The 23,517-nt window shown below is 36.6% G+C and overlaps 1 protein-coding gene across 2 annotated transcripts in view; it reads left to right on the top strand.

Moving 5' to 3' along the window:
• The first annotated feature begins 2,463 nt into the window (after nt 1–2,463).
• The window catches only part of hmcn1 (hemicentin 1), a 78,695-nt gene continuing 57,641 nt past the window's right edge, over nt 2,464–23,517 (top strand). The window contains exons 1-7 of one of the 2 annotated variants that reach the window (XM_039692269.2): nt 2,464–3,091; nt 16,917–16,987; nt 19,360–19,518; nt 19,659–19,781; nt 20,435–20,606; nt 20,710–20,816; nt 23,026–23,146. In XM_039692269.2, coding sequence (XP_039548203.2) covers nt 2,842–3,091; nt 16,917–16,987; nt 19,360–19,518; nt 19,659–19,781; nt 20,435–20,606; nt 20,710–20,816; nt 23,026–23,146 — 1,003 coding nt within the window. In that variant the 5' untranslated portion in view covers nt 2,464–2,841. The remainder of the gene's footprint in view (nt 3,092–16,916; nt 16,988–19,359; nt 19,519–19,658; nt 19,782–20,434; nt 20,607–20,709; nt 20,817–23,025; nt 23,147–23,517) is intronic. The other variant, XM_089118739.1, reaches the window with a different exon arrangement.

Here is a 23,517-nt window from a genome sequence, read left to right as displayed (position 1 = left end):
GGAATGTGTATGGTAGGTTGCATAAAATTGGAAAGTTCATTGCAAAGACACTCTCAGACTCAAACTTGCTCTTGAGTTTGGCAAAGAACTGGTTTGCTTAACTATGTATCCAGTCCCTATTTGGCAATTGAACTTTGCACAATATTGCATTTCCCTGGTTCCTGCTTGTAAAAACCGCATTTATTGTGGTTTGCACCTTAATGCTGAAATTCCCAACTAGTTAGGTGTAAAGCTGGTGTAAGGTCAGTCACGTTGGTTTAGGTGAACACATTCTGCATTAACTACAGATGTGTGTATTTGTCTTGTACCTAAACAGAATTATAAGGAACATTGAACATCTTTTGATTATACTCATAACCCTTAATAGTTGATAGATGTAATTAATAGTGCCCATTACTCTTAAGTAGTTCAAGTGTACAAGTTTGGATGTCAATGTATTAATGTGTAGCTGGTACAATTTTTGTTTTGGTCATATTTTCCTACCATCGTGTCTTTGGCTTTTGGCACCATCACAGGCAGCCTGCTGGTTTTAGGCCCTGAATCAAAGCCACAACCAGCAGATCGGTGGGCTTATCCAACATAAACATCCTGCCTTGAATCCATACCATCAGCTCAAGCCAAAGAAGATTCAAGATCAACACACCTGTGCGAACACGGAAAACGTTTTGAGAGTTGATTTTCGGTCAATTCCAGGTAATCCAGTAGGCCTATGTAAAGTTGATACTTTAAGGTGCCATGGGTGTGACTGTTAGAATTGTTTACTGATATTATAATCTAATGTAGATTTGAATTTGAGTTATGAATTGGTCAGTGGTGGTGTGTGTTTTTAGCTTTCGTTAAAATGCTTGCACAATTTATTTATTTATTAAAATAATGGAAATATAATATATAAATTAAAACATTGTTATTCATTGTGTTTTCTTTGTTGTGATTTATTGGATTTTTTATACAATTGATATGCTATTGCATTTTCAACAAAGGTTCATAGAATTTTATGCAATGCTACTTTTGCATGTGATTTGGTGCACTCTAGTGGACAAAATTATTATTATTTTTTGTGGGGAATTCAGTGGATTGGGGGCGTGGGAGAAAAGCCCTTAACATACCTACTTTGAGCTACCATTTACATGGAGATTGGGGTTTCAATTGGCTTTATGCACAGCTGCACTACTTCCTGAACTCAGCCAGCTCCTTGTCTCCTGTCCGCCATTATTGGACAAACTTGATTAATTCAGGTGTGCCTGATTATTGTTGTTGTGAATACTGAGGTCAGACACACCTGGATTAATCAGTTTGTCCAATAATGGCAGGCAGGAAACAAGGAGCTGGCTGAAGTTCAGGAAGTAGTGGAGCTGCTGTATGTGCATAAAGCCAATTAGTCTTAACTTGGATAAATGTAATTGCCATTTTAGAGTAAGGATTTTATAATTAGGATGACTACTGTAAAACACACTTTTAAATGTTTTAAAAAGAACAATTCATTTACGTCATGGTCTGTGAATGAACTGTACCCTTGCACTTTTTTTTCCAAATGACTTAATATTACCATCTCATCAACCAAAATGGTATTTATGTGTTGTGGTCTGACAGAGTTGCAACTCAAAACTGTGAACCAGGATATATGTTCATTAATTATTCTACCATGCATTGCTATTTCTTTGGCTCTTCTTTTGCACAGTCTTTATTTTACCACTCCATTAGGCCTACTCACAAAAATCTGCTGACCATGATCCTTTTTTTTTACAACCAAACTTTTCACTTACTCCTAACATTTTACATAAAACATACCGCCAACAGAAATACATGTAATAGGCTACTAGAAATAGGTTGTCTTGGTGGTCTCGATGCCATCTGATCTTGGTAATGTCTTTGTATCGGTTTAGACGCTCTTGACAAACTTACAAGTCTACCACTTGCCAATAGATGGTGGTAAAGGAACAAAAACGAGAGCTCTGCATTGAACTCTGTGTGGAGTCTAGACTAGAGAACCTGCATTTTATAACGAGCTAGTATTCTTTACTGGTATTTATTGTTTATGACTTTTTACAATGTATGGACTGTTTATATTTTTTATATCACGATTTTCTGTTGTGTTTTACATTATCACATTATTTTAGCGCATTCATTTAACCATCTGCACACTCTAAAAATGCTGGGTTGTTTTAACCCAATTTTGGGTCAAATATGGACAAACCCAGCCATTGGGTTACATTTTTAAATGACATTTTTTATCCCAGTTATTTTTTGAGTTTGTCCATATTTCATTTTTTTTTTAGAGTGTAAGAGGGACAAGTAGGCTATATTCAGTTTAGGCTATTCATGTTTATTGTGTATTGTGATTGATTGTTTTGTTTTAGCATCTGTTTTTTTTTTTTTTTTTTTTAATTGGTTTCTTATATAGAACCATGAAATGTACGCCCATGTCTGTCCCACGGACCCCGAGACCCCAAAAGAGCTGTGAACCAATCAGAGTGCAGAATCTTAATACGGCGAGTCAGTGTTTGCCCGAGGTGCTTGTTGTCTCGCGTGACGCGTCTGGTGAAAAGAAGTTAATAGTGGATCAGCGTTTGTAAAGGCGACAGTTTGTTGAGAAACTTCAGAGGAGCGGGACGCGCGCGCACTAAAACAAACTCCAAGCATCCTCGCGCATGCGACTGTCAGAAGAAATCCGACTCTGAATCGTTTCCTCAAATTTTTGTCTCCCCAAAGATTTTACTTTTTCCACAAGTGCCCGTGTTGACATTTCGAACCAATGTCTTGTCAATTTCCTTTAGCTCGTCGCTGATTTATTTTTCGGTCGAGTTTTTTTGTTGTTGCTGAGGAGCAGTTGGAAATCTCAAAATGGACTTGAGACTTTCACCGTTTTTTCTTGGTCTGATAATAGTTCTTAACGTTTTATCAGCAGCACAGGACACAAATGAAGAAATTCCCGAAGGAGCGTCTACATTGGCGTTTGTGTTTGATGTCACAGGCTCCATGTACGATGATTTAGTGCAAGTTATTGAAGGAGCATCGAAGATTTTGGAAACATCCCTCAGTAGACCCCAGAGACCTCTGTACAACTTCGCTTTGGTGCCTTTTCATGACCCAGGTATATCAAAACCCAAATGACCTTTCGTTATTTTCCTTTTGTGGACAAAATTCTCTTTCTTAACGTTACTTATTCTTAGATATGAAATGTTTTGCTTGATGAAGGATAACCCATTAAAAATACCTGTGTTTTCCAGTAAAACATCTTCACATCAAATAAAATACATTTACTTGAAAAGCTCAGTTTAGTTATATATTAAGACTTGTTAGAGGGTAGGTATATTTTTATTTCTTGTTTAAGCATAATTCTAAAGTATTTTCGTTTGGTTTATTCTTTAACCAAGAAAAATAATAATTTGATGATGAAGAAGAAAATAACTAGGCTACATATTCTATGAAAATAAAGTGTTTTGCTACACAGCTTTGCTTTTCATGTAAATGTATCTTGTTTTAAGGATGTTTACATATGTAGCTCGTCTAAAAGAGGGACTTGTTGCCAGAAACATGACAAATCTGTTAGTTTGCTGAGAGTTGCTTCATGCTGGAGTATCTCACACCTACAGAAGGTATCAAAGCATTGTTTGCAGTGCCCAGATGTTCTCTGTGCTGAATTCACTGTCATTATCATTCCATCTATCCAGGCGGAACGACCTTGGAAGCATCTGAAAACCTAGTGCAGTCACACTTTAATGACTGGACAGGGCAGTTAAATACTCTAATAGTTGTAATAATTAGGTATTTTCTGAGTAGAGAGGCATGGGTTAAGATTCAGTATGTTGCATGCACATTTGTTTTGTCTAAAACATCCCTGATCTGCCTAAAATGAGGATGAAATGACTCACGCTTTATTTTTTATGCGTAATTCAACTTCTGAAAATGGTGGAGTCTCTGTCATATGAACAGAGGAGATGGATGTGTTTTGGCTTTGTAATTAGTTCAAGTACAAAGGCAAGTTCACTTCTCTAATCCAAACAAAGTCTAAAAGAGAAAATGGTATGATAAAATTGCAGGGTAGGTAACATCTTGTGGTTAATATGGTACTAAGAATATGTATCTAGACTCTCCAAATGCCTTCGAAGAGTGAGAGAGACTCAAAAGAAACTATTGTCTCAAGAGATGTAAAGCCTCCCCCTTCTTCGTTCCAACCTGAATCTGACCTAATGTGTCCAAATGCAGCATGCCAAATACATTTTCCATCCACTCCTTGGGGTGCTCAGGAATTTCTTTCAAGATGCACTCTGTATCTGGTTATTGCTTCAGAATGCGCTGTCCACTGTAACTAAACCGAAAGATTTGCAACACAAAAGAAGTCTTTTAGAGAGGCAGAGGTAGCATAAGATTGCCTGTTCCTTCGCAAAATCAGTATTCCAGATGTGTGCAATCATGTACTGAAATCAGCCTCTCGTCTGTTTATTTGCATTATTGTAGATCGTTTTATGAAGCCTTGCAGATGGGTGATGCGGCCAAAGGAGTGGAATATGCATTATTTAGACAACACATAACGAGCAGCTTGTTTGTCAAGAAATTGTCAATCTGTGAATGACTTTCTGGATAAAGTCCATGTTTTTTAGTGCATAAATCAGAAAACAACCCTGCTCCCAGGATAGGAAGGTTTGGATCAAACTCTGTTGTTGACTGCTGGTGCTGTGTATATTTTGATGTATTTAAATTAATATTATTTAGGTCATTTACCACATTTGGCTTCAGCTTTAGCCAAAATTCTCAAGGAATTTCAGAAGTAAATTAATATTTAACCAACCACCAATTATTTGCTATATGGATTAGAACGGTAAGGAATAAGCCTAGTTGAGTTGTCCTACCTATTAGTTAGACATTTGGGTCAATTTTTGGGTTTGTTTGATTAACCATCCAACCCAAGTAAACCATAAAGGTTGGTTGATTTATACAGGCCATAATAAAGTATGTTGTGTGGATAAAACTTATGCATAGAGGCTAAAAAAAGCTTAATCCTCTTGTAACTCTCTTGACTAGACCTATAACCTGGAAGAGGAAATAGAAAGTCCCTTGGGCACTGAATAAGGGTTAATAGTAAATAGTAAGTGGAGGTTGCAATGAGTTTCAGATGTCCAGAGAGCAGTTGGCCCATTGAGCAGTGTGTGGCCACAGGCTCCCTATGCTACTGCTTTCCTGAGAGTCCAGTGATGTACCCACACACACATACTGTGCATTTACAAGTACACACACACACACACACACACACACACACACACACACACACACACACACACACACACACACACACACACACACACACACACACACACACACACACACACACATATAAGCCTGTAAATATCTTTGTAATCTAGTTCCTTAACTTGCATAGGCCTATATTTAAATGCGTGTGATTTTGGGCCAAGATAACACTTGTCGGTGAATCAATACTAAAACTATTTCTCACTCTTTTCGGGGTTTTGCATTTTCATTAGTACTTTTTAAATCATATTATTATAATGTGCATGCTTTGAATGTCTAAATCTTCTGGACAAGCTTTAGGGAACTGGAGCGTCAGATCAGAGACAATCAGGAAATTGTCTTAAAACTGTCAGGAAATGTCGTGACAAATAATATAACCTTCAGACAGAGAATAAGCAGAATTGGCATTTTTATGGGATCATTACTACAGACGCCAGGCTGAATTTTTCCAGGTTACTGAAGATCCTAATGATGGGAGCTGGGTGGATATGAATATCTGTCACCTGTCGCTTCCAAAGCAAATAGTTCCCTTTGTTTTTCTGTAGTAAAAGAAAAAAAAAATCAGCTGTTTTGGATTGAGCTTTATCTCACTATCTTTCTACATCGCAATTAAAAATAGCTAAACTGACCAAATAGCTTGACGGCGTGCTTTGAATGCGTGAATGAACACTCTTTTTTTTATTAATATTTTCAAGTCAAAAGTAATATACAAATAATGTAGTTATTTTAATACATTATAAATGGTTATTTTGTAATTACATTAATAAATAAATGCAATGGCCTGGTATATACTGCTCTGTGGCATGAATGGATATTCAGTGGGGTATTTTTTATAACGGAGAACAACTGCAGATAAATCTGGACCTAACCAAAATAAAGGCAGATGCTGATGCTGCAATCTCATAAAGGTGATCCACAGGACACTCGGTTGTAGCGGATTTTGCATTAATGTCAGAGGACCATTTATATCCAAATGTTATTTAATTCAAAAAGAACAAGACGTAAACATAGATTTTAGAATATAAACTGCTTCATCGGCCATTTTCAGTAAGATTAAATAAATATGAAATGTATGTGTGCCTGTTATTGTGCATTGAACGTGTGCATAAGTCATGCCCAACAGATATCTGTTTAAAATCACTCCTACTTTGAAATTCGGTTGACAAACATGTTGGATTATTTTCAATGTGTTTATTGCTAGCCCTGCAAAAATAGATGTACTTCACGCATGATGTTGCTCTACGTAATCAGTAAACCACTTAAATGGTAAACGGAGTGTTAATTTATAAGTTTACTATAGAAAATTTAAAAGTGTGACTGACTAAATCGATTGGCTTGGTCAACGACTTGACCCGCGATCTCAATTATAAGTGGATACAGTAAGCACATAAAACAGTTCAATGGAGATAAATGGAAACAAAAATCGAAGTTTTCTACTACCCCCATTTTTCCTGTGTGCAATTTTCTCAAATGCCTTTCCTTTCATATATTTAAAATGATTTGCAGATTTATAACTTTATTAGCTTTGAAGACATTATATGACTGACAAAAGATTTGTGCGCTGATGCTCTTTTGGTTATGAACAAGCGTGCGTGTTGCAGTTTCACTTGTCACCAGAGGGGGCATAGTTATGCAAACACACAGAGAGACTTGCGCAACGCACCTTTAATTATCACCTAAATCATTTTAAGGAGCATTGCAGCTCTCTTCACTCTGATTGGTCGCATCTGCTTCCTTTAGTTAGACCAGTTACCACTGTTTCAAAAGGAGGAACATTGATGCGTAAGGGTGCTTTTAACATTTTCAAAGCTCATTCCTCAACTAAACAGCTCTTTGACCCTTTTGGTGCTCATCTAGAAGCATCCTTCATCTCGGAATACCCCTAGATTACAAGGGGATTGGCATGACCACAGCCCGTAATGATGCCATTAGCCAGGAATTTGTGACGGTGGGTGGGGTGGGTTGAATAGGGTTTCTGAATACGGTGGAGTATGGTGTAATTCTTCTGTTTCATCTCTTCAATGATGAGGAGAGAATAATATTACACTCTCTAATTTGAGAACAGTGCGTGCTCTGATTCCAGTGCCTCAGGTGTTACACAAGGAGCCATTTTCAAAAACGTGCTACTGTACCCAGTAGTTACTGTTAAACTTAGAACTATTCAAACAACTGCTTATATGGGGGCTTGACACAAATCAAAAGCGTTTTTTTTATTCCTCAAGGACACATTAAATTTATCAAAAACGTCTGTAAAAACATTTAAAATGTAATAATATTTCAAAATTTTCTGTTTTTACTCCATTTATGATTAAATAAATGCAGCCTTGGTGAGCATAAGAGACTTCGTTCAGAAATCTTGAAATATTTAAAAAATCGTACTGACCACAAACTTTTGAACGGTAGTGAACTACAAGTTTTATGAAATATTTGCTGCAATTTTGGGGATTCCAGCTAGATTGTGACCATATATTTGATTGTTGATTTCGCTTTCTTTTGTTTTGATTGGACGTGGAGAGATTCTGTGACCTTTTGTGACTTGTGCCGTGCAAAGGTCGAAATCTGCTGGGATGTTGAACTTGAGATGAGTTTGGAATGAAAGATGAAAGGGCAAAAGACAACATTTGGCCTGAGTATGATTTTCAGATGTTTGAAAGATAAACATGGAGACCATTAGAGCATAATTGCATTAGAAGCTGCTAGAAGTCGGTGGAAAATTATAGGCGGTTTTTTTGAGAAGTTTCACTTGCTTCAAGCCAAGTAGTTGCTTATGTTTTTTTTTTATTGAAGTACTGTACTTTGATATCAAGCAAACATTTTTTATTCTTTAAAAAAATTACATACAAGACAGAGTTAATTACCTCATTGAGCCATACTCTGCCCTGATATTCACTTAAGACCTGTAAGACCTCCGTTCATCTTCGGAACACAGTTTAAAGTGTTCACAGATTTCACTTTTCTAACTTTAGTTAGTGTGAAATGTTGCTGTTTGAGCATAAACAACATTATCAAAGTTACAACACCGCTCAAAGTTCAAAGCAAAGGAAGATATTTGAAGAGTTCAGATGCAAAAGCCTCTAAGTGCCATTTGAAATTTTCTTCTAGAATGGTCATTTTTATCAAGCTTGTATATTTAAGTTCAGTGATTTCACTTAAATGGCAATGATAATTACCTATTAATTGTTATTTAAGTGAAATTACTGAACTTAAATATACAAGTTTGATAAAAATCATCATTAAAGAAGAACATTTCAAATGGCATTTAGAGGCTTTTGCATCTGAACTCTTCATTTGCTTTTAAAGAAATCGTTTTTTATGGACTACAACAAACGCTGGTAGGAACTACACGAGCTTCCTGCTGGGTTAGTGACATCACCAACCCTAAAATCTATATAAACCCTGCCCCCGGGAACACAGTCCATGTTGAGAAGAGGAAGAGCTGTTGTATAAGAGTACGTTTGTGAGTCAACTCAAACTTTAGCATCCATCTTTTCACATACAATAAAAAGTCACTCCGTGTGCATCTCACAAAAGTTCCTGTATGAGCAATTTATAGATTATCATGACAGAATATGCTAATTAAAGATAGTTAACTCCACAACACCAACATAAATTCATCAACTAACCATTCAGAGACGTCCTGTTGCATTCTACATTTTGTCACATCTTCTTGAGTCTCTCCATCTTTGACTGACTCAGTTTTAAATGAGTAGTTCACTTTTTCATCTAGTGTCGTTTAAAGCCCTTTGAAGCTGCTACTCTCTTCAAAGGATACTCTCATTTGGACCTTGAACCGTTTGGTTCCCATTGTCCATTATAAGTCCATTATATGGAGAAAATCCTGGAATGTTTTCATTAAAAACCTTAATTTCTTTTCACCTGAAGAAAGAAAGACATGGACATCTTGGATGACATGGGGGTGAGTAAATTATCAGCAAAAGTAAAAAAAAAAAAAAAGTAAATTACTCCTTTAAGGCTTTTTAGGTGATTTGGAGATGATATATAATCTTTATGTGTCCAAAAATCGCCAATTGCCTCCTGTGAAAAGTCTCCTACTGTGACAGCTGCCATTGCACCTGTTTCCGAATGTTGACTGTTTGTCCGAGTGGAGTGGGCGTGGCTTAGCCATAGGTTAATTATCCATGTGACTTCAGTGGTTAAACCTCATATTTGTGAAGCGACGCAAATGCCTTGTTTGCAAAAAAAAAAAAAAATTCTGATAGGGTTTTAAATTAATTTTGTTTCACGATTATTAGCATACAGTGGGATGTTGGTGATTTTATGTACTGATTTGGGTGGGATTAGAATCTCTGTAATCTCTTTTAGAATCTCTTTTCACAGGAGGCAATATAACTTGCAGGTGCAATTTTCCTTCTGCGCTATATGCTGCCAAGTCATACTTATATCATAGTCCGTCTGTACATAAAATGAGTGTTGCTCTATCAAAAGGCTATCAAAATACCTATACCAGTTGAGTATGTACATAAAACCCATTGAAATGATCAAGTCCTATACATAAGATACAATTTAAACAATTATGAATATAATCAAGGGAGGAATTGATTAAGATGAGGATTATACCTGATGGTGCAACAACAGTGGTCATTCTGAACAGTCTGTGATTAGGTTATTGATTTAATTAACTGTTTTCATTGGATGTGAAGCCAGCAGTAACTGTCACCAAATATCTTTTTTTTTAACTCAATAAAAAAACTCTTAATTTGGGGGAAATGTCCAAATCCATAATGAGATGGAACACGAAAATTTAGCTTTAGTTACAGTTTGACAAAGGTCAATGAGAAGTCAAAAAATTATACACGCAATCACAGACCTTCCTAAATCCAACCAGAGTGAGATTTCTCAGAGGAGCTGGAAATTAGTTTAAAATCAGTACCTAATTTGTTTAATAAATGAGGCTGTGTGAGGAAAAACACTGACAAGTTCAAATTAGGAATGTATGTTAAAAGCTCATTTACCTGGTATCCTCCTCGGGGGGAAACTTCTCATCTGAATGAGGTCCAGCTTTATACTGCATCTGACATGGCAACATTGGGTAGTTTACAAAAGACGTGAAGTGAGACCTTCTTGTTTCAAAATGTAAAAAATTCAAATTAATAATAATATATTTGTTTTTACATTATTAAAATGTCTAGTATTCCTAGAAAAACATTTTGAAAGATTGGAAGTATCTAGAGATTTCTTCTTAATGATTGTCTGTCCTTTTAACGGATTTGATTAGCTTTCATGTCTTTTTTCATCTCTCCCCTGCTCTCGACCCCTGATTTGCATTCCTTTCTGGGTCTGTCTATTCCTGTCTTTCTTCATCCCTCTCTGTCTTTCCATTTTTTTCTCCCAGGGGAGTCGCCGTCTCACTGTTGAAACATTTCCTGAGCGGCTGAAAAAATGCCACTCAGCTCCCAGCTGGCATGTCAGCATCTGCTGTGTCTGTGTAATGATCTCTGGTCTGACTTTTGGTTTTACAGAGCAAGCGATGGAGACCTTCTGACCTTCAGTTTAGGCTTTTCTTTAGAGGCCAACCTGTTGAACGTTTTGTTATGTGAGGATGAGAGAAGTGTGAGGAAATGGATGGTTAGACTGAGTTCTCTCTGTGGTTTTGAGTGAGCGGAGCATGTGTGTGGTCGATGGTGCCAGTGATTAGGCGAATGAGGCCAGGTCTTTGTCTATAAGATATTTGACACAATGAAACAAATGTACTTTACATCAGAGCAACATTTGTTGTGAGTTTATGCACATTACAGCATACAGTACAGTTGAAGTGGTTCAAGAATATTTTTTGTTTTGTTTTTTGTTGGCCCTTTTGGGCTCATATGAATATTGACAAATGCTTTGCACCAATTGTTGCACAGTTGGTTTCCATTACACTTGCCTTTGCCATTAACAAGCTCATACTCTATCAAAACTGGATCGTCTTTTGCTGTAAAACCGATGATACAGTATATAATGCAAAATCCGAGTGATTTGTTTGTTGTATTCATCCTATTCGAGCTGATGATATAATACACTTGGGACCGCCTAGCTTTTCAAAGCTCTTGCATTTTTAACAAAACTTTGTGCAGCTATTTTATCCAGATAGATATCATTACTTTGGTCACAAATGTAAACAAACAGTGTTTGCATCTTACAATTTAGTTAAGTCCATTTATGTCATGAGAAAGTAATGCAAACAGTGATTTGGCAAGGCTTAAAAACAAATGTACATCATCAACCACCACTCGATATGTGAGGGCCAGCAGTCTTACATTGCAGCCAATGTTTCTGCTTTTTAAATTATTGTATGAGAGTAATAGAAGCCACATGTTATGTAGATACCATTCATATGTTACTGAGATGAGCTGATTTATAGTGAAGCATTGCTCAAGAAAAGGACTAAGAAACTATTATTAACTTTTTTGAACGTGGTATGACATAAACTGTGTGTAAAGTTTACTCTCCACCTATAACTTATTTTAACTCTTCTAAATATGGGTTAAATATTGAGTAAAATCTTGAGTAAAAAGTCAAATAAGAGACTTTTAGACAGCCAGACATGTCCTAAGGGCTTGGCTCTTACGCTCACTCACTGTCAATAAACCTTCTGATTATCCAGAAGCAGTGCATGTTGGGAAGAACATTTTGCTCAATGTACCTTTCCCACTTGTGTGAGGCTTACTTGTGTATTTTAAAAACAAATCCCGTAAGCATAGTTTATTATTGAGGTAGAAAGACAAAAATGATTTGGTGTTTAAGAAACATTTCTTATTATTATCAAGGTTGAAAACTGTTGTGCTGCTTAATTTTTTGTGGAAACGGCGATCAATTTTGGAATAGAAGGTTCAAAAGAACAGCATTTATTTCAAAAAGAAACTTTTAAAGTTTTTTAAACTTTTTAAAAATACTACAGTATGTAATAACTGTCTTCATCTGCTTTTGCAGTTCCTCAGTCGGAATACAATAGAATTAAAGTAGATTTGTGTATTTCCTGAACACATTTTGTGGTGTTTGCCCATGTATAACTTGTTGCCATGATTCTTGGGTATTGTAAGTTGTTCTTTGTGGTTGCCAGGGTGTTTTGGGTGGCTGCTAGGTGGTTGCTTACTGAACCAAATCGACAAAAGAGCCCACTTCCCAAGTCTCTGTGAAAAGTTTCCTACACATGTCTCCTTCACTGCAAATTTTTGGGATAACTTTTTCACTTCAGAAATCTTGTCCCTCTCTATATTCCCTCCCCCATCTTGTGTATAGTGTATACAAAAGCCATTATTCCCCCCCAAAGTACGTAATCAGTTATTATACACCGGTGTATAATAACTGATTACGTACTTTGGGGGGGAATAATGGCTTTTGTACGGTGGCTGAGAGAGCTCAACACCCTGCAAATGAGGAAAACATGCCAATAGAAAAACACCTGCAAATTAAGAATACATCTGCATCAGTTTCACAACACATGTGTGCTCCAAATACTCACAACACATCCAAATACAGAAACGCGCTGCAAAAGTTCACAACACAACTTGTTTTTTGTTGTGCTGGCAGCAGCTGCAGTCACACACTGAAGGAATCTTGACCTGTGTCGACAGTTTTATGGGGTGCTGTCACATCAACAGCCATTCTAAGGTGTCAATCAAGTTTAGGACACTCCTCCTGAGAGCTCCTACTGGAAACCCTAAGCCTTCCCTAGCCAATGACATACACCCAAGTCCAAACCAATCATGCTACAGACCTAAATTAGAAACAGATCGTTTTTTTTACACCCCAGAATAGTCCTTGCATTTTGAAGTTGTCAGCAATAGCTTGCTTCTGTTCTATATCATTAACACACAATTTGTAAATGTGAAGGCTTTGGTGTCAGCTAAATTGCATTTTTTCGTCTCTATACTCCATGAATATACGGTATGAATCACTCTAGGGTTTGGAGTTTTGTGATTTTGTCCTGAACACTGGTTTGTGGTTGTGGTGGCAATCCCCGTGCATATTGAACTGTTCCTTTTCATCAGTCATCTTTTTTTTCATCCTTTCTTACAAAGGCTTACTGTTTTGGTAGTTTCCTGGCAAGATGCTGAATATTTGCTGTCAGCGGATGTTTTTAAACATTTTTATAACTGTTATTTCCTCCACATATTTAACAGTACATGATGTGTATTATATTAGTAATTTATTGTATTCACTATGTTTTTTTTGGACTCGATTGCTGACTTATACTACAATTTATAAATATAGCTACAAGCAGCAATCATCGGGGTCCAAGCACCAATGGCCCAATGATTAGAGATCCAATTGAATGGGTTTGATCAAAATAGATGTGGTATATGAGTGGACTCATATTCAGCATTTAAATTTAGATGAAATACGGTACTTGTACTGGAGCACCGGACACTTTTAAATGAATGTGAAGATTTGCAGCTCAAAACTTTATTCTATCTCAAGGCACTTTATTATTATTGTGACAAAGACATAAAATGGTCTTTTCATTTTAAATGGACAGTAGTACAAATTATGCAGTTATAGAAATTAATTTGATGCATCTATTTCCAATCAGAGGGGTGGAAACCGATAGAAAAACATTAGGCTTAAAATAGTCCTTATCCTGTGTTTTCACACAATGTACAAATATATTGATTTTCATAACAGTAGGCCGTTCAGATTTGCTGTTAGCCGCTGAAATTTGATTGGCAAAACTTTGTGTGTGTCCTCAGAATGTCCTGTTTTCTTTGTGTGTCAAGTTTTGTTAAGCTTGGATATTGTGTTCAGCAGGTATAGGTCAACTCAGAAAAATAGTCTCACCGATTAATTAACTTCTATCTTTGCAATACTTCAATTAATCAAAGTTCTTTTGATACATTTTTGCCAGCACTACCCCTACAGTAGGCACTGTAGGCTTCACCTAGGAGGAATTTGAAAAAGTAGATTTTTAAGAAAATCTAAAATGGTGGGACAATTTTAGGCTGAAATGGAATCAAGAATTTTCATTTTGTCGGGTTGGACTCAAGTGTGTAGCGATTAGGGTTTTAAAGATATGATCCAAAAAACAAAAAAACTTAAATATGGTCATCAAATGTCTCATCTTGGATCTACCAACAAAATGAGATGTAAAGGAAATTGCTACAGAAAGACTTCTGTGAAGATTTTAAAAAAGGAGAGGAGGATTTGTGCTACAGCGTCTATACTGGCTTAATAGTGTTGTCATTGTGGTCAGTGTTCCGTAATAAATGCAACATGTTTATCCCTGGAGCATAAACAGCATCTGATGCTCTTAATCATTCAGTTTTATAGTACATAATGAGTTTGATTCAGATTCTTCTGATTGCTGGAATAAAAGAGATGAAAACTAATATTCAGGGCTGTTAATATGATTGCTTCCACATCTATATAAACTCTCTGGTCTTTGGCAGGAGAGATGTGGTGGAGGGTTAGTAACTCTACTTCCACTGTGGTTTCCCAGGCTCCATCCATCTCTTTCCTTAATTTCTCATTTAGACGGACAAGCTGTAGTAATTTGGCCTTTAATGAAGTAAACCTCTTTTTTAAATTTTTTTTTTTTACTTTAATAATAATAATAGAAGACAGAGAGCAGCATAGGGATAGCATTTCGAGACTCTGCCACCTATTTTTTCTTTCTTGTGTTAATCTGTTTACTAATTTAATCTGCTGTTAAATGTAATCAGTCTGAGGTTAGAGTTGCAAATAAGGCAATTCTGAAACTTCTGGAGCTTACAATGTTTTTGTGACTTTTTTTTTCTCAAAAGATCAATGTAAATGTGATTCCTCATACTATGACCACTTGAATGTTAAATGCTAACTACAAACATGTGTCATGAGAACACGCTTTGGCTGTTTCTTTTAATGATCGAAACTGACCAAAAATCTAATAATTTAAATAAAATCACTTCCTCTTTCTTTTTATTTTGGTTAATTTCCGTTCCCAGGTTCTATAAGGTTTTTCCTCTCTTTTATGCTCCATGATCTTGAAATGCATCACTTTTGACCATCCTTCTCCTAAATGTCTTCCAAAATTAGTTGTCATTAATTCTTTTCCATTTCTAAGGAAATGCAACTGGCATTTAAGAGCCCTCATAGGATGTTACCATTTATCTGTTTCTTTTTTTTTAACGTTTCCATGTACTTTTTACCCCGGCTTCCCTTTACTGTGATGCCGCTCTTTGGTCAGAGGAGAGGTAAGAAGACCAGTGCCCAGGCTGCTAAGATAAAACTCTCCCAGGACTGTGTAAACTTTTCCATTCATGAAAGCATTAACTTTAAAGGCAGTTCAGCATGCACAGCAGTCAAAATTACTATCCTGTTACTCCTAAACACGGCTTTGATCGCCTAAATGTTCTTTTTCTACACTTCAAGGGTTTCTCACACTGCCAAAATATGGTCGCTCTGAAGCGATCGCTCTCTTGAGGGACATTTTAGAGTTCTGCAAGCATTTGTTTATACAGTGTTTTTCTTTGTTCACCATAATATATAAGCAAACCATTGAAAACCATATATATATTTTTTATTTGCTGAAGATAGCAATATATACAAAATCAAAATACACTTCAGACATACTGAATGCATCAAAAAAAAATTTTAGAGTCTCTCTTGCACAGCCCGTATAATTTTTTTTTTGTCAAGAAATTTGTATTTTTTGGACTCTAATGCACTTCCTGACTTCTTCAATGTAAAATCCTTTTGAATTGATTTAAAAGGGATGTATTTGCTGAGTGGTTTTGGAAAAGCTTCCCTTTTATAGACTGAAATTCCTTCTTCCTGCATTTAAGAAAATAATCCTAATGTGACTATTTTGTGTTATTAAATATGTGCCTGATTGCAATGTGTATGAATGGTGTGTGTGTTTTGTTAAGTTCAGTACAGGCTGTCGTCTTGGCGCTACTATAGTTATCTTTTATGCTTCCATGCAAAAACATGTTTAACAGTTTTACAGCTCATCAAACCTTGAACAAAGAAAGAAAGCTGGAAAGCAGAGACAACATGGCTTTATAAACAGCACACAAAGTCATTGGCCTTGCACACTGACTCAGGCAACCGCAGTACAATGACCTCACGCCAGACTCTCTCGCCGCTGACAGAAGAGCATACCTGAGTTATAAGGTCTTTCCTATCACGAACAGCTGATGGGAACATAATAAGAACAGGCTGGTCTTTCAGAACAGAGCCACTGCCAGTTAGAGCCAGCGGGGTTACCTACCACAGCATGCTACGCCAATTAATTCTATACTTGGACTGCACAATTAAATAAATTAAAATGTAACTAAGTGATATTGCCTTGTCCAATTAACTATTAAAATGTGCTCGCATAACAATTTATCTGTACCTTAGTCTGGCCTTTAAGCTTGTAATATGGGCACAAGCGACACAAACTCAGTGTAGTATGGTTTAAATAGATAAAATAGTGTTCTCACTTTTGGCCACTATGTATGAGATTTTTTTGTCACTGCATCTTTGTGACCTTTCTAGGTCTCAGAAAACCTTCTGGCACTGAACAGGAAGCTCCCTGTCACCCCGATTCAACTGTGATCCTTGATGCTAGACATCCGCCACTGGCTGCCAACACAAATATTTAGCATCTGTGTGGACAAAACTTTTGTTATTTTTCGATCTATGAGGTCATTTGACCATGGTCCAGCAACTTATTTTTGCCTCTAATAGCAATCATTGTGTTTCTGCAGAGATTGGACCCATTACAATAACAACAGATCCAAAGAAGTTCCAGGATGAGCTGCGGGAGCTTTACGTCCAGGTAAGTTCATGCACTTTGCTTTGGGATTGTTGACATTTTTGATCACAGCTCTATTTGAATCCATATTCAGTCCAAGAATGAGCCTTAACTGACTGCAAACATGTTGTACTGTAGTGTAATCAAAAGAGAATATAGTGACCCTGCTGTTCAAAACTGATATTTTTTATGAAAACAAAGTATTGCACCCATGACATGGCATCTTTGGCTTGTATAATAGTATGCAATAGTATGGGTTTATTCATTCAGCTTATCTGGCAGATACAATGATTTGAATGAGCACCTTTGTGATTTTGTCAGCAATGTACTCTCCAAGTGATCCAGATTGCTATCCTGGGTCCAAAGAAATTAGAAAGAGAAAAAGAAAAGATTTTACCGAATGCATTTTTAGGGATTTCAAAGTTTTGAACGTTCTTTCAAAGAACATTCAATATTTAATTTACTAATTTACGATGTTCATTTGGTTGAAAATCTAAAATCTCGTTATTATATTATTGAAAGACCTAGTTTGTAATTGATGTGATTGCGGAGGTGAATTGCCATGTTAACAGTTTGACATGGACTCCCCATTAAGGAAGCAATGTTGGCTCAGAATGAGTCTACTGTAAGTATCTTCTTTGTATTTTTCATGCTCTCAGCATCTGTCTTAGCTGTTTGGGGTAAAGCAGTGGAAATGCAGACTCACTGATTAAGTGCAGTTCGATATTGGCACAAATCTTTTTTTTTCCTCTCTCTGAGGCAGAAGTTCAAGCAGAGCAGGATTCGGTTTAGTTTATTTGGAGTTTGTAAAAAGGATTAATTACTTAAATCACTGTTTGCTTGTAATGTCTTTTCCAGTGCTTGAGAACAACCTTCATAACCTTTCCTACAATCTTTTCATTGTTCTATGTTTGGGTTTGCTATCTGCTGTGTGCGTGTGCGCGCGTGTGTGTGTGTGTGTGTGTGTGTGTTTGTGTAAAGAACAGAGAAGTAAAGATCACTTGTTTCCAGATGTTTCATTTAGACACATGCCCCCTGGAATGCATGGAGACAAGAATCTTAACCGTCCATGTGAGAAAAGACAGACATCAGATAAATTGATGTACACAAACATAAGAAAACGGTTTACTTTTATCCATGTCAGTTTAAATGACGAAACTTATCTAACAACTTTTGGAAGTCATCCATTTAGGTCCAAGATTGTGCTCCACGTTTCATTCCAAGGTCAACATCAGTTGCAGGCATGACTCCCATGACAAGCTTTACAGGATGCCGTACATTTCTACTTTCATGATTAGGCCAAATCTACTTGCTGTCTGCCCTGCTCGTTGCCCTTTTCCAACTTGTTGCAATTAAGATGAATATCTGCCTTTGAGGAATCTGAATTTAAGATGTCATCGACAGAACACATTGACTGCTGGGTTCACATTAATTTTGATTTATTTGTGCAGCACTTTTTACAATACACATTGTTCCAAAGCAATTTGACACAAAAGAGAATATAAATAAAGAAGATAAAAGGCAAAGAAAAACAGGGTTATAATTAGCAAGCCAAGTGTATGAGGAAATACTGTAACTCAAACAGATGAGCATGGTTCTAGCAACATCAATGTCTTGGGTTCAATCCCCCGGGAAAGTAAGAACTGACCAAAAACTTGGTTTTAGTTGCTTCAGATGGATGCCAGAATGCTTAAATGTAAAGAGTGGCAAGATCAAATTTGAATGTCTACATAAATAAGGAAAACAACTTTGTGGTAACCCTCTGTCTCCAAATGACAACATTTGCCATTTACAGCAATGTAAAGAAAATGGGCCGATAATTGGAGTAGCTAACTAAAAATACAATGGATTAATTGTAAGTTCGAATTGATGTGCCAGAAAATCCCATATATACACTACTGTTCAAAAGGAAATGATTGGAAATGAAGGAAGGATATTCACCAAGGATGCAATAAATTAATCAAATGTAACAGTAAAGACATTTATAATGTCACAAAAGATTTCTATTTAATTTACATCCTGTTCTTTTGAACTTTCTATTCATTAGAGAATTCTGTAAAAATCTATTATGGTTTCCAGAAAAATGTTAAGCAGCAAAACTTTTAAATATTGATAATAATAAGAAATGATTTTGAGCACTTAATGATTAGAATGATTTCTGAAGGATCTAGTGACCTTCTGTTGGATCATTGGCTGTTATTTTAAATAGAAATAATATTAAACAATATTACTGTTTTTACTGTGCTTTAAATAAATTCAGCCTTAGTGACTTGTCCTCCCTAAAAACTCAAGCTTTATGTCTGCTAGCAATAGATAAAATAATAGACAGCTCTTTGTGCTTTTTACCCCACATAATTATTGTTGATTTCATGACAAATAATTATGGATCGTTTCAGGGAGGTGGAGATTGTCCAGAGATGAGTATTGGAGCCATTAAGATTGCCCTTGAAATCTCCCTACCAGGGTCCTATATTTATGTGTTTACGGACGCCCGATCAAAAGACTACAAGTTGACCCATGACGTTCTTCAGCTCATTCAGCAGAAACAGTCACAGGTCAAATAATTCTCTTGATTTTATTAAAAGATCTTGCCTGTTTTGGTCATTACATATTAGAATATTACATATTTATAATTTGTAAGTCACTTTGGATAAAAGCTTCTGCTAAATGTTTCATTGTGTATGTATACTGGCAGGTGGTGTTTGTATTGACCGGTGACTGTGATGACCGATCGCATATCGGCTATAAGGTGTATGAGGAGATTGCCTCTACCAGCTCAGGACAGGTATTCCATCTCGACAAGAAACAAGTCAATGAGGTAAGACTGCTTGGCCTTGTTTGATTTACCCAAAGAATGTCAATTTGCTGTTTCTGTGTGTTTCACGGCCAGATTTTTATTCACTAGACACCACCCCATACAGTATTTGACGATAACCTTAAGATGACAGAGTGAACAAATTATTAGAAAGATTAGAAAATAGAGACGCTTGATGTCCAGCTATGCAGTATGTTCATGGATGAAGGCTTAACTTAATTTAAGCATGGTAACATGAACATAAGTCCAGGAGACTGTTTTATAGTTCTCTGAAAACCAAGGATTTATAAGTTTGTTCTGTTTTGATGTTCCAAAAAATTCCCATCAATCCTCTTACGCAGTCGAGATGGTGATCCTCCAGAACTTTGACATTAGAATCAAACACAAACTGAAATATTTGAGAAGACACAAAATACTTCATTTTGAGTTATAATTCCAAAAGCACTGCTTCTCAAAATGTACTGTCATTTTAAAATCTCTAAAATCCTTTGTTATAGATTTGTTCAATACCTCTATACTTAAGCTTACATGGAGCTTGTTTCTGTCCTTTTTCCATAGAGCCAGAATCCTGACCAATAATCATAAGTTATAAGCCGTCCATAAACGTCATCAAACCATCCAAACTTACTCGTTTTTTAAAAATCTTTTCACTGTAGGTGTTGAAATGGGTAGAGGAGGCCGTGCAGTCCTCTAAGGTTCACTTGCTCTCGACTGATCACCAAAATGGGCTTGCTAACACCTGGCGGATCCCCTTTGACCCTAGCCTAAAGGAAGTGACTGTTGCCTTAAGCGGCCCTGCTCCGAACATCGAAATCCGAAATTCTCAGGGTAAGGAGAACATCTTTGTCCTCTGTCTGTTTAGAGTCTTCCCAGAACCAACACATAGTGTAGAGTGACGAACAACTCAAGCATGAACTTCTTGCGCTCCTAGGAAAACTTATCGGGATGAAGGAAGGTCTGTCTGAGCTCCTTCACATCCCAAACTCTGCCAAAGTCCTCAACCTCAAAGACCCAGCGCCAGGAATGTGGACCATAAAGGTGATGAACTGGCTTATCAAAGACTTAGATGCACATACACATTTGACAGGTCTTTTGTGTCATTGTAGATGATTTAACTGTAACTGGTGGCTTTCCAGAAAGGTAAAGTTATTGCTTTAGTCTGTTTTATCTCCTCAGAATAAGAACGGATTGATGGATAGGTACTGAAGGCCAAGGTTGTGTGGTGGTGAACTCATTTATGTCGTTGCTCTACACATGTTGTGGAATCTGTTGTATGGGCCTTTGATTAGCCCACTGGGTAGTGGGTTGCTTCAGGGTCCACAAAGTCCTAAAGGGCCAGTTAAATGAAACAACAACATTTTTGCCTGATTGATTTGTGCACTGTGGCTCGTGTACACATAAGGGAACCTCTCAAAGACTGTTCGATCTGCGGGTTTGCTGTTCTTTAAATTTGGAGAGCTTGATGATTTATGTGCCGAGGAATGTAAAGAGAGACCATGTCATTCTCAATTTACTTAAGCACTGAAGAGAGGGGTGAGATCTTCGTCTGGCATGATCCGTGCAGAGTCCACCCTATATATGTTTGTATATTTTCTTCTTCCGCACGACCTCCTCTCCTCCCTCCCTTTACAAGTCGTGTAAATAGTATATGTGCTGAAATTGGCAGTCTTAGACCATGATCTGTCCTGTGACAAACAGGTTTGGTTCAGCTATGCTCAGATAAAAAGGAGTGTGAAAATTTATGTAAGATTTACATAAGTAAGATTTTTTTTAAGGCTGCTGCAATCATTTGTTTAAAAAATACACAAATAAATGGCAAAATTTGCTATCCTGTAATGTAAAAGTATATTTATATATGGACCGTAACTTTAAGGGGTTTACTGAAAGTTAAAGGTTGTATTAGAGATTTCAGTCCCAAAAAAGGCCATGTCGGTGATTGGTTGGAACACTATTTATTTTGGTTTTGAGTGGTTGGTGAAACCAATTGTTTTTGGGCAGATCTCAGAGCCTAAGCTGCCTACTGAGACTTGTTTTTTTGACAGCCTACTTATGGGGCGGGCAGCTAGCGGATCGTTAGGAAAGATTAGATGAATGTGATCATTTATGTTTGGGCCTGAAAATGGAAATGGCATTGCTATGTTCATAGGAGGTTATGTTTGTTACCATTGTCACCTGAGTGTGATGTTTAATTATACTTTGGCTATTTAAATTGTTCTGTTGCATGTCAATATAATAAAATAAAAAAACAATGGCCAAAGATCCCCTCATGCTTCTCTTTTCCATATATTCTCCATCTTTCTGTCTTTATTAAAGCTTTTGATTAACGTGATCTCTTAATACTCGACTGACCTTCAGTGTATTTATAAACATAAATGCTCAGATAGCATTTCTCTCACAAGAACATGAGCTGGAATAGAAAAATCCCTTCTTGTATTTATTTTCCCCAGAACAACTTTAATGTGTTTAAATAATGTCAATTATGTTTGTAGATTGTGACCATCATCTCTGAGTGTTTCCATGTTTTAGTGGCGTCTAACGGGGTGTTCTGCTTCAGGGTTGTTTTAGGTTGGATTAGTAAATGTTTGGCCTGAATTTCACTTTTTCACTAATTCAAGACAGGCTTTAAAAACAGGATGGATGGATATAATTGAATCTTAATCTTCTGTAAATTGCTCGGCGAAGGCCTTCCCTTGAATCTCTTGAATGCCCCTTTATCCCCATATCCCATCCTATCCTCTACATCTCTCAGAGGAATCTTTCAGGATCTTCTCCTCATCATTCTTGGCGTCATATCATGCAGTGCTTCATGGCCCATGGTAATTCTTTAGGATGGTTGTAATTTCAAAAGAATGCAAGCAGAGGATGGGTTGCCATGGCTCGCCCTGGAGCAGTGAGATGCAGACAACATCAAGCGTATGCTAGACCCTCAGCACCAAAACAGTCATAAAGGGCAGCACGGAACAGCAGGGATCATGTTTAAATGACTCGGACTGCTCCATCTGCCAAAAGTGAAGAAAGAAAGAGAGTCATTCTTAATGTTCAAGAATTTTAAGCGTGCTGTATCTGTGGATCTTGAGATGATCTGGATCTTGACTTTATGTGGATCTGTCAACATGAATTAGTTTTGTTGTGCTTATTCCATGTGAAAAACGAATTATATCATTGCAATTGAATGCTGTTATCCTAACAAATACAAATAACTTTTCTATTTGTTTATTTCTTTGTGGTGTTGTCAATTTGACCTCAGACGTCCAGTGAGGGCAGACACTCAGTCCGTATATCAGGCCTCAGCACCATCGATTTCCGAGCAGGCTTTTCCCGAAAACAAACGTTGGACTTCAAAATTACATCCAGCAGGCCAGTCCAAGGTGATACAATAAACAGTTTAAATTAGTTTTCTATTTAAATGTTTTAAATTCACATAAAGTCACATAATTCTTCAGAGTTATTATTTTGTTATTTTTATAATATTATTAATTATTAATTCTTCAGAATTCTTTTTTCTTTTGGAAACTATCAGTTGTTCTTATAATTCTTTTGGAAAATATTATGACATTTTTTTCCAGGATTCTTTTTTTATTTATTTTTTATTTTTTTATTATAAATAGAAATTTTTGTAACATTATAAAAGTCTTTACTGTCACTTTTAATCATCTTCTTTGTTGTATATAGAGTATTGATTTCTTTACAAAAAAAAAAATCTGTTTGGACCACACACGCTGTCAAATTTATGAGGTCA

Source organism: Pimephales promelas, chromosome 13, assembly GCF_988280905.1.
Source record: "Pimephales promelas chromosome 13, fPimPro1.hap1.1, whole genome shotgun sequence".
Taxonomy (NCBI): domain Eukaryota; kingdom Metazoa; phylum Chordata; class Actinopteri; order Cypriniformes; family Leuciscidae; genus Pimephales; species Pimephales promelas.
The sequence above is the reverse complement of the archived record's forward strand: the minus strand, read 5'-3'. Positions and strand labels throughout refer to the sequence as shown.